The sequence below is a fragment of the Bombus vancouverensis genome, chromosome 3, assembly GCF_051014615.1.
Source record: "Bombus vancouverensis nearcticus chromosome 3, iyBomVanc1_principal, whole genome shotgun sequence".
NCBI classification, from domain to species: Eukaryota; Metazoa; Arthropoda; class Insecta; order Hymenoptera; family Apidae; genus Bombus; species Bombus vancouverensis.
Window position 1 is genome coordinate 18752012 of NC_134913.1, and position 15778 is coordinate 18767789.

General features: G+C 45.6%; 1 protein-coding gene across 4 annotated transcripts in view; it reads left to right on the top strand.

The window, feature by feature from the left end:
- Nucleotides 1-15778, top strand: part of LOC117153844 (uncharacterized) — a 179480-nt gene that overhangs the window by 159034 nt on the left and 4668 nt on the right. For all 4 annotated transcript variants that reach the window (XM_033328294.2, XM_033328293.2, XM_033328295.2 and 1 more), the window contains 3 exons: nucleotides 12744-12932; nucleotides 15235-15390; nucleotides 15468-15685. In XM_033328294.2, coding sequence (XP_033184185.2) covers nucleotides 12744-12932; nucleotides 15235-15390; nucleotides 15468-15685 — 563 coding nt within the window. The remainder of the gene's footprint in view (nucleotides 1-12743; nucleotides 12933-15234; nucleotides 15391-15467; nucleotides 15686-15778) is intronic.

Consider the following 15778-nt stretch of genomic DNA (forward strand, 5'->3'; position numbering starts at 1 on the left):
GAGGAAGGAGAGTGGATAGAGAGGCGGACCAGCTAGAGATAGAAGTTGGTCTCTATCTTGCTGCGTGTGTGCATTTCCTGGTAAGGGTCTTGGCGGTCTTCAAAGCCCTCGCGTCGCCGAGAGTAGTCAGAAGCGGTGCTCGTTTCTTGAAATAGGAAGAGCGTGACGTGGAGCGCAAGAATTTCCGCGTCTCTTCTATCCGCTCGTTCTTTCGCGGCATTCGCCCGACGACGAATCCACGTCGAATACCAAATTTTTGTCTCTCCATCCAGGAGGTCGTCTCGGTCTTTGTCGTTCCAGTGTTCGTCGTCAGGGCAGTCTATACGAAAGAAGAAGTTGTTCGATTCGAGGGCTGCCGCTATTACGCGTAATTTTGCACCTGTGTACGAAACGCGAAACGGCAAGCTGGTCGATATTTTCGTTAAAATACGACCTTGCTACATGGTCGAACGCGTTCGCGAAGAAAATTTGCATAAAGCGTTCTCTCGGTGTTGCTACGTTCCAAAGAGAAGAGAACCTTCCGAGAGGAAGAAAAAGGCGAGGACGAACGCGGGGGACCTTTAAATTTCGGTCCAATTTCGCGCGGCCCGGACTGGTTTTGAACAGCTCTTCCCTCTTGGCCTTCTCCGAGACGAGTGTTGCACGCGCGAATAATTTGCGCGAGCCCGAACGAGAATTAAATCGTACGTTACACTATAATTATATATTGTATCGTTGCTACCTGCTGCGGGCTACGAGCCGATTTACGATCTCGAACGGGTGCAAAAAGGTGCCGCGACTCTACCAACGATCCGCTCCGCGATCTATTTTTACAGCAACGATTCTATCGAGACCTTAGCCTCTTTGTTTCTCCCGGACATTGTTCAGATTTTTTATTCCTGATTTTAAACTCCCCGTTATTTATTAGACCCGAGCTTGAGAGAAACTGAAACGAGAAAAGAAGAGGAAAAAAATCACAAAATGAGAAATATCTCGCGTCTGCCTGTAATCGCTCCGTTTTAGCTCTTATCTTATGCACGAACATCGACCTCTGTCGAGTATCGCGTGCTCGATAAAGGCTAATTTTTTCTCACGAACGAACGACAATCGGTGCTCCAAAACCAATGTTTCTCTCGACAGCTATCGTTATCGTTCGAGAGGCCCGAACTCGAAACTGATCGTTCGCAAACTCCTCGTTTAGCGCCTTCCACTTGACCAGTTCGTTCGTAGAGACGTGCAACCAAATGGAATAGCATCAAAGTTCAATTGTTTCCTCGCGTAAAGTTTTGTCAATCTGCGGCAGTGTCCCACGCGCATTTCCCAAATTCAGGACGCCAGCAAAACCCAATAATTGGACGATCGTAAAAAGATAAGCAAAAGATCTGGACGAAAGGCAAAATTAAGTTAGATAAGCTTTGATTTTGCCTCGATAGCGTTATCGGTGGATGGGGGCGCGTGCACGCACCTTAATCTACGTTCGAAGCTCCCTTCCCTTGGACGAGATCCATGACGATGGTAATGGTCCCTCGTGGTCGATGCTGGTGGTGGTTAACTACCATGTTTCAAGGACACCCACCTCTCCCTCCTCCCCTGTTCCTGTCGTCGTTCAGTTCGCTATCGCAGATCTGCACCGTGAAACTTCTGACTTTACTCCGACCAATCTCGCTGCGCTTCCTCTCTTTTTTTTTCTCTCCCCTCATGATCGTGATTTTTTGTTGTTGTTGCTGCTTCTCGTCGATTTTCGCCCCGTCCCTCTCGTCGATACCTTCGACGTTGCGTTAATTGCACGATTTTTCTTCCATGGAAAGTGAGCACAGCTCGTAAGAAGCGTGAAAAATGCCAGGGGTACACAATACCCGACGATTAAAACACCATTTTTACTGTTTCAACTGCGCATCGAATTTAACGGCGACGCTACGATGTTCGAGTCTTTGGAGCGAACACGCGATGGACAGAAATTCGTAAACACAGCTATTTACGAGGTTACGGAGAAGTTGCTTTTTCTCTTTTCTTTCAGCGGACCAGTCGCTCAATGAATATCTCGCGAGTAAAAGCTATGAATCTTTCGAGGAACTTTCCACGCGATTTCGGTTTCCGAACGAATCAACGACCGCGTCGCTGCCACGAATTACAACTCGAACGCGCTCGAATTTCCACGCGAGAGAGTAATCGTGGGCGGTGTGGTCGGACGCCTGCCAGGAGAAGCGCAATTATCGGTCCCATCTCTTTCACGGAATGACGTCAAAGACTTTCGATGTCGCTGTAGGGAATTTACTCGGTAGGTTTCGAAATTTCTGCTCGTCTTCGATATCGACAGATCCTCCTCGATCACCTTGGGATATCGTGGTTGTAGCTGTCGACTATGATCTCTAGAAATTCCACGGTTCCCGATGCACGGACCGTATGCAGTGAGTTTGTTTCTTTCTCCAGTTCTTCTCTATCTCTTACGGCAGTGCCATTGTAGTGGAAAACGAGTCGTGGCACTCCCATTCACCAAATTCCTTTCATCGGCACCGATTCTCCTTGTCCGACGACACAACTTCTCGATTCTTTTTTTCTCCCCGCTCAGTTGTCAAGTTAGATTACTTTTTACGGAGGGATCGAACGCATCCCCTTTGTTTCTTAAACTTCCCCGGTATTTTTCCTTTCTTACGACATAACCTCTGACCTTTTCTAGTTTACTACGATCAAAAAAAAAAAAAAAAAAAGAAAGAAACTTTCAGAAAAATGTACGCAACGCCAAATCGGACAGACGGAACTTTTACCAGAACGTTTATCACGAGTCGATGTTTACAAGAGTAGTCTTGTTGTCTCCATTGTCGGTCGATCGATACCCGGCTCGGTATGGAGTATGGAACGACTGGAAGAGAAAGCACGCGACGCTCGTGCCTCGACAATGTTATCGTTGTTACGCCGTTAACGTACGGGCCGTCTGTCTTCAACCCGTTAACCTACAACCTGTGTGCGGTACCCTGCGATCGGACTAGCGAACGCGACACGCTACGACTTTCGTTGTTCGAGGTCGAAAAATCGGTTACAGACCTGGCCAACGCGATTAGAAGAAACGCACGCGTGCCAACTTCTCGTGGTCGCGTATGAAACGCGCTAGGTCGCACGACTTCCACCGCCGTCTACCGACCGAACGGCTAACGGTATACGTTGTGCCTAATAAGACTCTTCTACCTGTCAGGGATTAAAGCCTGGATCTCTCTGGTCAGGTAGACGGCTCACGATCGATCGTACATCGTTCAACAAATTGTAACGTTCGACGCGTTTCTCCAGAATGGAATGGAATGGAAGTCGAAGTGAAATCGTTCGCCTCGGTGTCTAACTCGACGGTTGTAGATCTGAAAAGAAGTCTTGGAAGACGAACGTGAGTGGTGGTGATCGATTATATTGTTAGTTAGAAACCAGGACGACAGGGTTGAACGTTTGTAGTTGAATCGCTAGGATCGTGGTACGGCACGAAGCTTCTAGGCATGACAGAGGCTCGGTCAGCCTCTCCGCTATCGGAATTCCGTCATCGAGGTGAACGGAATGAGATTCCTTGGTCGTGGTTCGAATACCTTTGCCAGTTGTTATTACGAAGTGCCGCTAAATAGTAAAGGTGTGTACGTGTAAACGCAGAGGCGTAGAATCGCGGTCTTTCGCGTTTTCTCGTCTTTCGCTAGAAATTCAATCGTTTCCTGGTTCTTCAGCTGTTGTCCAGTTACCTTGGTATCGAAATTACGCTCGTTTTATCCGTTTTCTTTGCTCGTTACAAAGGCATAGGAAATAAGTTTTCGGCGAAACAGCGAGAAAGAACCGTACGGCAAGCGAAAGACCGCTGATTTCTGCTTGGAACTTTCATCATAACCCGTCGACGAAAGTATGCAATTACGTGTCACAATCCCGCTGCGCGGAGAAAGTACCGTACAAAGCAAGATTCGAGAGAGAAAGAGAGAGAGAGAGAGAGAGACTTAAGAACGGCCCTACGCCACTGATCGCGAGTTAGCGTACGCGACAAAGGTGGAATCTAAGCCAAGGCTTGGCACTGCCTTCGCTCGACCGCTTCGAGTATTACTATTATACGCCGCGAACTGTATCCGTACACGCTGTGCTCTACCATCGCGTGCGCTTAATGAATGAACATCGTGCACCGGTGAATTTTTACGCGACCACCTGCTTCCATTACTGGAATCGCTTCATTTCGACCCAAGTAACCATCTTTCCCCTCTTACGTGCATCGTCCTTATATTTTACGCTTTGGAATGTTGTTCGATATTTTTATAAGAAGCTCGACTGTTCCATACGTTTCTGTGGTTACGGATTTGCGATCGTGGTCTTTTACCCAGATTAGCAAAGGGTATAATAAATAAATACGATGAGATCGTCTCTCCGTGGCTATTGTTTCTCTTGGACCACGACCAGATTTTAGATTCCTCTTATCCACCCACGCACTATCCGACAGATTTCGAGACAGCGTACTCTTCGAAACACCCGACGAGATCGATAAAATATTTTGCGATCGGTGGAAAGCTACAGCGATTGATACGAACGGATGATATTTGCCACGATACGTGGAAATTGAGGAGAAATCGACTTTTTCCGAATGTCTCGTAGACTGGAGAAATGTTGGCAAGAAAACTCGTGGACTTTGAAACGGACGAGAAGATTCGATCGTACAGCCGCGTTCTGTATCGTCGTTGAACCCTTTCAAAGAAGATTCCTCTGTTCCTGTAAAGCGTCACACGCGAATGGCGAAAGGCGAATGTGGGCAGAGGAGCGTGTCGTGGCTTCGTCGAGGAATTATCGTTGCTCGCGGATAGTCGAGGTTTCGTAATCCGGCTCTCGGTAGTCGGCGTGTATATCGTCGTGTTCCTCGTCCGTTAGGCTCGTTTCAATGGATCGGTGACCGGAGGAACAGGTTCACCGTGCGCGTCACGGCTACGACCGAACTTTCTTTCGAAGAAATCGATGGGACACCCTCCGGGATATTTGCCTTGGGTGCACACGAACTTTATGGTGACGCGTTTGACAAAATATCGAATATTTTTCGACGACATAAAAGGACATATGTTGTTTGGTAAAAATACTTTCGTCTTTTTAATTAGCACGTATAACGCACACGTATTCCGTATGTAGCTATATAAATAATTTTTACGACCGGTACAACGTAAACGCGTGTATAAAGTTTCGTGAAAGATGCAGTTATCGATATCGTGTAACAATAACTATATATATATATTGGATTCGTGGTACAACTTGAACGAAACGTAACTTCGAAATATATTACGACGAAACGAGATAAATTAAAAAAATCTTTTTCGAAGAAGATCGAAGGATAAAAATTCGACGACCGCAAGAGGATTAACGCAGCCTCGGATAAGATCGAATCGGTCGAACATCTCCGCGAGATCTTCGGCTTTATTTTCGCGTTATTACATATTCTTGACGGGGCCAGCTGGATCGCGGCGGAATTATCGTCCATGGTAGATATACGGTGTTTCGTAATCCCTTCGGTAGTCGACGTATATCCTCGCGTTTCTTGCAACGTGCCTCTTGTACGTGCTCGTTTATGCACGCCTATATATCGTACGTAATGCACGTTGCATTCCTCGACATTCGTACGCGCGTTATGCATTCCGCGTGGATTTGACCTCGATGCCGTGTTATTAATGCCCATTACGTTATATAAACGAACCGCCGTGATCGGCCAGCCGTGCGTACAAGCGAGAAACGAGCGAAGAAGGAAGCAAAGGATAAAAGGATATACCCGTGAAACCAACGAGGAACGAACGGAACGTTTTCTTGGAGTAGAATCGCTCGCCGAGAGAGCCTTTTATTGATCGACCCAGCGATCGGTGTTTCCAATGGCGGACAGAAGGAAGATTTGTTTCTGTTGATATCGATTCTCTCGGATGTAAATCTAACCGTGGTCGCCGCGTAAATCACCGCCACAGGAAGCGGATTTTGTAACTTTTTCCAGACAGGTGTTCTACGTTGCGTCAGCCTCCCAGCAATTTGTTCCGTGTGCGTATGTAGTACCCGTCCACGCTCTCCGTTCTCGTAACATCGGGATGCTGGATGGAAAAAGTTATTCAAGCCTGCGTCGAGCCTTCGGGGCCACGTTGACTTCCATTCGCCGTTCGCGATTGCCGCAATCGCTAAAAAAAATTGTGACGTCGCTGAGCTCGATTCTCTTCTACAGGCAGCTTCGTAACGAATATACCAAGTATCGTACAGAGATTGGAAAGAAGGCAAGTGAAAGATTCCGGTTCGATTAGTCGTAACGGAATATATTCGTCTCATTCTCGTACGAATTTTCGCCTGCAGCGTATTATCGGTCACAGTAGTCAGGTTCTATTAATCGAGCAGTACGAGTAAAGTAGCCGTCTTGTTCCTGTATCATCTCGCTGGTCTTATTCGCAGCTCTACGTATCATTCGCGTCGCACTTAGCTCTGCTCCGTCGCGTTCGTTTCACGATGCGATATAGAAAAGTGGTCGGTATAAAAGCCAAAAGAAAGGGAAGAAAACGCAGATAAGATCGCGACGATAAATAACGCTACAAAGAGGTTACCAGTTCAGAGAACACTCGTAGGGAGCGAGAAAGCTAGGAACCATCACATGATTGAACCGTTGAACCGTTTCATGGAAGGGATCTCTATTAACCAGCAAACTCGTTATCTCCCCGAAGAAAACACGATAACAATCGAACCTGGCTAGCTCATAGAAACGTTGACCCGTGAAATTCGCAGGGAAAGAAGCAGTTCTCCGTTACCCAGTCATCCTCTTGATTCTCGTTCACGATTCTTATCCCGACGTCGCGTTAATCAGAACCCGCTGGTGGACCTCGAGAGGTCAGCCGAGTGGTCGATCGAGAGTCATCCGGGCTGGAATCGCGTTCTGGACGGCGCAAAGGCGTAAACAGTCCGTCGAGAAATAGCTCGAACGCTCGGAATCGCGAGGTCGTCGATTGGAGCATGGTATAACGGTAGATACGTTTAAGTACGCTTCCAGATAGATGACCAAGAGGTATATATACCATATCCGTGCGTATTCCAGGCACCGGTTGATGTATGCATTCGTGGACGTATCGCCGAGGAGCCGAGGCAAAAAGGCCGTCACCGCGGATCCCCGCGACCTTTCTCTTCCATTCACCGCGTTCGAACAATTTCCAGCCGCGGGCACGTTCTCGCTGACTAATTAAATGATTGATCACCCCGACGGGCAAATTATCGTGCCGGCCGGCCGACAAATTAACCGCCGCCAGCCCTCTTCTGCCCGATCGCTTTTTCTCCTCTTTGTACAGCGCGACACAAAAGCAACGGGCTCCCTAGGTTTCGTCACTCGAGAAGAATCGCTGGGAACGGTTAAAGGATTCTACCGTGTATCGTGCGGTTGCTGTCGCCGTTCTTCACGATGAACCGACTACAATAGTTGGAAATTTTATATATCAGTTATTTTTATCGCGTTTCCGTACTTGCGTACGTGAGTATTACACGAGTATTAACTTTTGTTCTCGACAGGTTTTATCGTGTCGTTGATTATCATATTTTTGGCATACGTATACAGAGTGTTAATAAAAGACGATTGTTCGAAAGCAAGACGACGAACAAAGTTTTACACGCGTAGAGATATTTGGGTTACGTCATCGAGAATTTTATTTTGCGCTAGAAGTATCTGCACGCACGCAATCCTCTTTGCAGTTTGGAAGATCACACGTCGACCCGACGTGGATAGAAACGGCGGTCTCGCGATAAACGTACAGTAGACGCGTCGATTGTGCAAAGCATCGGGAATAATACGCGGAATCGGATTTCTACGCCCGGAGCCAGAAAGCTCGATTTACGAGCGCACACACGACTTGTCGAGCCGCAACTTCTCTCGAATAGAAAAGTACACGTACTTCTTGGGTCTCCTTTTTTCCCCCGATGCGTGCTTACTATGCTAATTAGCAATAATTTAACCGGTCGGCGCTTGTAGCGCCGTCGAAATCCTCTCCGGAACGAAATGTACGTTCCTTACCTCACCAATTTTTTTTCCTCTCTTTCACACGTCGCTTTCTTTGCTCTCGCGAGTCCCCAGGACATACATGTCGCTCCTTTGTGCCGCTGATTAATATGCGAAGGCATCCTGAGGCTCGTCCAGCTGCATTAACAAGCAGCCTCTTGTGCATGGTCAGGACACCTACCCCTCGAAAAGCCACCCTGCAAGAAGAAACCTTCCTACGGTTTCCCTAGAATAGCTCTTTCTTTCTTTCTTCTACGGCCTATCCAGCAGAAGTTCCTTTGTACCGAAGAGCACTCGAGCTCGGTGAAGTATTTATTTCGCTGATCTCGAGGCGCGATTGGGATGGAACTCTTTGTTGCCCCTGGAACGAATCATACGAACCGTGGCATCGAGGATTTCGGTGGTTCTGACGACGGCTGTTTCTTCTCTTTTATTTGGAAGACACGGAGGATTCTCGAATATATGGGGATTAGTCGAAAAAAGAAAGAAACGGAGTATAAAATGTTTCATCGTGAAAGCTGCTGGTATTAGTATTCAACGTCTGGAATTCGAACGTACATATTTCAGACGTGTCACGGAATATCTCGTTTCCGTGTGTTTCTTAGCGATGTACTAGACGCTGTCTGTAGAAGGTTGAAAAAAGAATTCAATTAGGCTGTTAGCGAATCGGTAACAACCTCTGAGAAAAATGTCTGGGAACTGGAGTGCGTCACGTGGAGTTCGATGTGTTTTAACGCGAACGACTTGTATATTCGATCGATCGAGTTGTTTCGACATTGGTCGAGCAAAAAGGCCAGTTGATTCGATCGAACGAAGAATATCGTGTACAGAAAGCGATTCGAAGCTTTCGTACGTTCGTACGAATGTTTTGCGACTATGTGTCGTTGCTTGTAGAGGAAATAGAAGAAAATAAGTACGTATGACTCGGTCTCGTGATACGTGGGCCAGCTCGTGACTCGATAACGATTATCGATCGTCGATCGAGCGTACAACGCCGCGTTCCATGTTCCAGCTATTCCTAAGAATATAATCGATGTGGCGCGGTGAAAGTGTGCGAAAACGGGCCCAGAAACGGTGCCGGTGTAAGAATGCCGCGTAAAAGTACGTGTCGTTGGAACAATGACGATGGGAAACGGAACGAAAGAAAACGAGTAAAGAAGAGAAGAGAGAGGATATTGGATGTGGCCTCGTGGTCGATGATACGCATCGAAGAATGCCAATAGCGTCAAACTGTAAAAATTACTCCGTGAAAGAGAAATTTTCCGACTCCCGTAAAGCACGTCGAACACGGCAATTATCGCGAACCTAACTAGCGTCGGTAAAACGAGAATGAAGAAAAGGAACTATGATTAGAACGAATTCCATCGTGACCCTGATTATCAAGCGCTATTACAATCCTGGGAAGAGTGGATTTTTAAATGATAAAGGGAAAATATTCGGATAATTTTTAATATTAGTAATTACGAAGATTTTTGTTGATTATGGTTTGTTGCGATATCGCGGAGAAATACTTTGTGGATTATAGAAAATTCTTGAAACCTAAGGAATTTTTAAAAAATAAATTTACTACGAATTTATCATAAATTTCTTAAATGTATTGGATCTATTAAAAGATTAATTGATAATTTTGTAGAATTTTTAACAAATTTCTATCCTGGCTAAATTTATTAAATATCCATATGTATTAAATGTATTAAAAAAAAAAAAAAAAAAAAAATTCGCCACAGAAAATTCTTTCCACGATCGCCGAAATATTCCTCCGCAACATCCTAGCTAATTCGATTAGCAGATTAAAGCGAAGGCCTTCCATCGAAGGAAAAACAAACTTTCGATGACACAGAACGCCCAATCGTTCTCTACGGGTCGGCCCACTCGAGAAAACTTTCCATCTCGATAAAAAACGATAAAAACATGATGGCGAAAAAAAAAAACGTATTCGGCCACGCGTTCTACACGTCTGCTGGTACTCGTCACGCGAGAAGGCGCATAGATAAGAAAAGCGGTGACATACGAGGTACAGTCTCTACTCAGGTGGAAGCGATTACTTCCGGTGGTCCGATGATTCATTGCACGCGAAAGATGTATCACGGGGCGAGATGTGTTGCGCGCGAAATCTCGCTCCGTTCTTGTAGTCAGTCTGGCAGCTCTGAGGCGAGCAACCGGTCCTCGTCACGCCTTCCCTCTCGACGTCCGCAGCTGTCCCGTATATTTTCTTTCGTGGCGTGTTGTCGCGTGTCGTTGTCAGAAACGTATTTCACGATCGACGTTCGTAGATCGAGATGTTCATCAAGTACGTGGACGTGTTCATGGACGAGGGTTACATGTCCGACTCGTCGAATGTAGGTATACCAAACGTGAGAAGAATTTGTTGCGATCGAATGAATCGAAGCAATTGCGAGTTTGAAACACCGTTTGAGATCGTATAGCAGTTTCCACGATACGGCGAGGCTCTAAATTAATCAAACGATGCAGCATCTACGAATGGGAATCTGAAATCTGTAAAGAGTTCGCTACCTAAGTATTATCTAAACTACTTATGTACCTTATTAAGAAGTAATCAACTCGGGCGCACAGTTACCGCAAACCATTCGCTGGCAGCCAGCTGTAATTTCAAGTTAAACGTCTTTCACTGAAGTTCGAGAGGAAAGATCGCTAACCGCGTATTCTTCGCAGGTGTTTGTAATTTAGTTCAATTTTCGCGGCTAACCTTGTCTTCTCTAAGTTGTTTTGCGTTACGAACCGCCTCTTGCTCGATCGTCTATCGCGAATAGAGCCCATTCTTTGATCACCTAGCCGTCTCTATTGCTCGCTTTTTGTTAAATCGCCCATATAACTAACTATCCGACTATTCGATCGCTGCGTATGTTTACGGAGGTTGCGTTACGATTCCAACTGATTTATCGAATACAGACGTTCGTTTTATAATTATATCGCTGGGAGAAAATAGTCGTCGTTTCACGTATTTTCTTCCAACGCTAAAGCACAATTGACAGAATTCCAAGACATCGAGGAATTTCCACGTTTCGTAAGTAATTCTCTGCCAACGACGAAACTTCGTTCAGCGACTTCAAACGTGACGTAGACTCGACCGACTTCACTATCTCGTTGTATCACAGAGGCTACTATAGAATACACGTGTTGGCTTATGATAATATCGAAGTGATTGCACAATCCTCGACGATCGATCATCGAATAATCGACGACATAGTGAAATTTGGGTTCGTTAGCGGCTCGTCTTAAGCCTCTGCCTTCTGTGGGATTAACCGCGATTTGACCGGCTTTCAGTAGATTCGTATTACCTCGTTTGTACATGGACCATGGATACCAAATCCGATTCCTGGTTCGATCACGCAGCGGAACACGGACGTAGAAGTGGTACGTACACTTTCGTTACGAAAGCCGGTTCTGTGTGGGTGGTACGCACCGCGGTGGTCGCATTTTAATTGAAAATTTCGAAGCACGTGTGGGTGCGGATAATAAACGGAGCAATGTAAAAACGTCGGCGTACTTACCCTTGACGAATCGACTAGTCAGGGAAAATTGCAATTCACCACGATATTTCTGTCGATGTCTCGCGTGTACACCCCCGCTCCCGATTCTTAGAATAATTATTTATTTCACGAAAGACGAAAGTAAACTTATGTTTCAACGATCGACTATCGTTTCATCAAGTTCTATATTTTATTTTCATGCTAACAAATTTCTGCAGTCGTATAAAATTTGAAGTTCACGATCGACGTGAAATCATCGAAGTCGCGTTAAAAATAAAAATGAGCTAAGACTCACGAGCGTACATAGTTCGAGAATGAAATAGTTTTGCAATAATATGACGTTGGCACGGGTCTACAGCTTGGGCCAATCCGTGGGCGGTTATCGTAAACAGTAACGGAAATTCGAACAGCTGATGCGAACAGCTCGTGCCTCATAGCAATTAAGCAATGAATCAACCGATCGCGTGGTCGCGAGTCGGTAGAAGTTCGTTCCAGCGAGCAGAGTTAGCTCGAACGAAACGGCACGACGTGATTGAACGGTGACTCGCCATGAATTTACATAACTCGCTTCGATGTATCGCGGACGACGATTATCCGGATCGTCGCGATTGAAAAAGTTCGCGTCGATTCTTTGCCGCGGCAGCATTTCGCGTTACGACTCACCGAACGATATCACTGAGTAACTTGGTGCGTCGATCGCTGGGGAAAACGAACACACTCCCTGTTTCCCAACAGTTTCCTTTTCCTGCTTTCACAATCTTACCATTAGAACTTCACATTATCGTAATTGTGGCGAAGTAGAGGAATTTCGCAGAGTGTTGCGCAAAATTCATCGATTTACTGTGGTGCGATCACTCGAGCCTGGTTTCTCGAGAGCGTGCGAGAATTGGTAATGCAAAGGAATAATTTTCTGGATATTTTAATTTTTTTTTTTTTTAATTTTCTAATACGTCATTAAGAATATCGTCGTTAAATATGCAAAGTACCTTCAGGAAAGAACAGAAATACTCGATATTGTTTTGTTATTCGGTAATTTCCAATAGGTCAGGCTTCTTTCCAATAGACAATGGTCCTCGTCGATAAAACATCAAAAATATGTCGAATACAATATCGATCGATATTTTTGTCATTTTTAAGAGAACAAGCTACGTACTGCATTCACAATCCTGGTATAAATAAAATATATTAGAATTTTAGCGAATCTATGATACGATCTAGAATGCAAAGAGAAACAATTTACTGAGATAATCTAACGAGAAAACGCTTTTTAAATGTTGCAGGTCCAGAGGCTGGCCGAATACGAGAGGTACCTAGGCCAGGAGGCAAGAAACCTAGTGGAGAACGGAAACGGAAGCGTCGGCAGTGGCGCCGTTCTTCAACGTGGTCAGCTCGAGGGCGATCTTCACCGTATCCAGGAACTCTTTCCTGGTGACAATCTTCGGCTGCACGAACGAGATGTCCTTACCACGGTACTTGTCTGTTTCTTCGCGCTTTACTAACATATACATTCGCGCATAAAACTTTTTCCTTCGTCATCGCGATTACCCAACGTAGAGAAAATCAGTAAAAAAAGCGTAAAAAATTTGTTGCTTAAAAAATGTAACAGTTATGGGAGAAGTAGGAAAGAACGTTATCGTACGATGCGTTTCAACGATTCTCACGAGCACCCCACAGCATATTTCCTGGCACTCGTGAAAAACACTGGCGCGTCCAACACGCGTGATGTTTCCCACGGATCTCACAAGCCACTCCACAGAATCTTTTTCTATGCCATTTTCACGTATGATGGATGTGACGTATCGTGAAAAAACAGCGTTGCTAGTTTAGTTGCTAGGATTAACTAGGAAGCGCGTTGTACTTTTTGACCCGGAAATATGCATACTTAATCCATAAAACTGGTCCAGCTCCGCTGCAAATTATATTCATCGTCGAAATTCTCCATTCTAAACGGTAACTAACGTACTACTCGACTTTACAATTCGTATTTCGTGAATCAACGGATCCAACAGCTATTTTATGCTTCAGACGCTTCGCTTTGCAATTCTTCGTTTCTCAGATTGGACGACAGATGATATATAAATCTTTGAAGCTAATGGTAAACGCCGAGTCTTCAGCTTTGTCTTTAGATCGTGACTCGATACTTCGTATTGCCGATCTCGAGTAGATTGTTTTCTTCTTCTTCTCCTTCGAATTCCTTTTTGATCATACGCAATGATTAAAGTACGCAAGTCGGTGATACAGATTTTCATTCGTATCTACGAATGACAACACTGTTTGCCGCGGTGCGGCGTGTCATCGTCCCACGTGTATCGCAGTCTAATTTGCATACTGGGCGTAAAGAGTACGTATTGTCAAGAGCAGGGATTACGGGGCATCTAGTGAGATCACGGTTCCACTGCACTGGTCGCATAGGTGGACGCGTGCTCGAGTTTCTCAATGCTGCTCTGCACATTCGTGCGCATATTCCTGAGAACGATGATAGAACGCTTTCACGAATCACGTAGAATCATTTGGAGTCATCGGTATGTTTACCTGGATTTCCACGGCATTTATTAACATACGATAATTCGATGCAACGCAACAACCAAGCAGTAGCATTAGTAGAGAACCGATAGTTTCAGAAACGACTGCGAGTTACGACCTAGTCGAGAGAACGGAATACGAGGAGCATCGATTTCGTAAGGCAGAAGAAGGCCAAGAAGGAACGACGAGGGACACAAATCTGGCTCTCGACGCCGTCAAAGCGAAATATGTTAATCAGTCTGCCCTGTGGTCGTTTGTAATTTCGTGTGTCGTCTTCTTGCTATATTTGGTAGGGTTATTTGTCAGGCGTAACCGTTCATCCGTCTCTGCGCGTCTTGACATCAGCGGAAGTCACGGGAAAAGCAACTGGTATCCGCTGGAATCTCTCGACTGGAACTGCGTCGCAATACATCTAGTAAACGGTCGTTTAATTTTGCTATTAAACGGCTTCGATATAAATCGGTATTTTCCACTGTTTTCCAGTAGCTTCGTTGAATGTGAACTAGCCTTTGCTGAAAATTTCGAACGGGTTCCTTGCTGAAAATTTCGAACGGGTTCCTCGCTGAAAATTTCGAACGGGTTCCTCGCTGAAAATTTCGAACGGGTTCCTCGCTGAAAATTTCGAACGGGTTCCTCGCTGAAAATTTCGAACGGGTTCCTCGCTGAAAATTTCGAACGGGTTCCTTGCTGAAAATTTCGAACGGGTTCCTTGCTGAAAATTTCGAACGGGTTCCTTGCTGAAAATCTCGAACGGGTTCCTTGCTGAAAATTTCGAACGGGTTCCTTGCTGAAAAAACGGTGCTTCACTCTCGGTGAATAGAGAGCCGGTGAAATAATGCTGTTCAGTCATCCGAATGTTAATGCGGCTTGGCACGTTGGCGTTCGGTTATTAGCCGCCTGCTGCGAGGATGATAATAATTTATGTCCTAGATTCGAGCATCAAAATTAGTCGTTACTTTGTGACCCTTTAACACGGTAACTGGACAGAAGAGCGCCCCTTCCAATGGATAATTTAATGCTAATCCCTTGTCAACTATGCTCGATACCGCGTCGATATTTTCCATTTCCAATGTCGATTCCCTGCGTGATATTTCGTGCAACAAATATAACGGCGATCCAAAAGCATCGGTTAGGTCGAATCGGAGGAATTTTGTTTTGCTTCTCAGTGGTATGGTACTGCCCTTGTTCAAATATAGCAGAGTTTGTTATTGATTTCGTTATACGGCAACGCGGTCTGTTTCGTTTCAGAAAATGAAGAGTCTGATCCGCAAGAGGAACGGCGGGAACCCTGGAAGGCTGACGAGAGTGCTGTCGCAGAAATCTCTAAACGTGTCCAACAACTCACCAACTCCGAAATCTCCGCCGAGGACTTTCCTCTTGGAGACTCCGGTACAATTCACCACGGTGAGTGATCATAATAGTAATTCGAACATTACGTTTAAGTTCACCGTAATAATACAGTCTCTTTTCCGTATTTACAGGGTGTACAATCCCAGGACAGACACCTTTTTCTCTTCTCCGACCTATTGCTCATAGCAAAGGCACGAAGCGGCGGTAACTTTAAGCTGAAACAATCCGTAAGAATGAGCGAGCTATGGCTAACTGCCGGGCACATAGAGGATGTGGCCGAAACGAGCAAATCTCAGGAAACGAGCTTCGTCCTCGGCTGGCCCACTACGAACGTCGTCGCAACTTTTATGTACGTGCCTGCCGATGCTTTACACGTGCCTTATCCACGCTGTTGGTATCTCGTTCTCTTGTGTTATTGCACCCTTTTCACGTTTCTTTACAC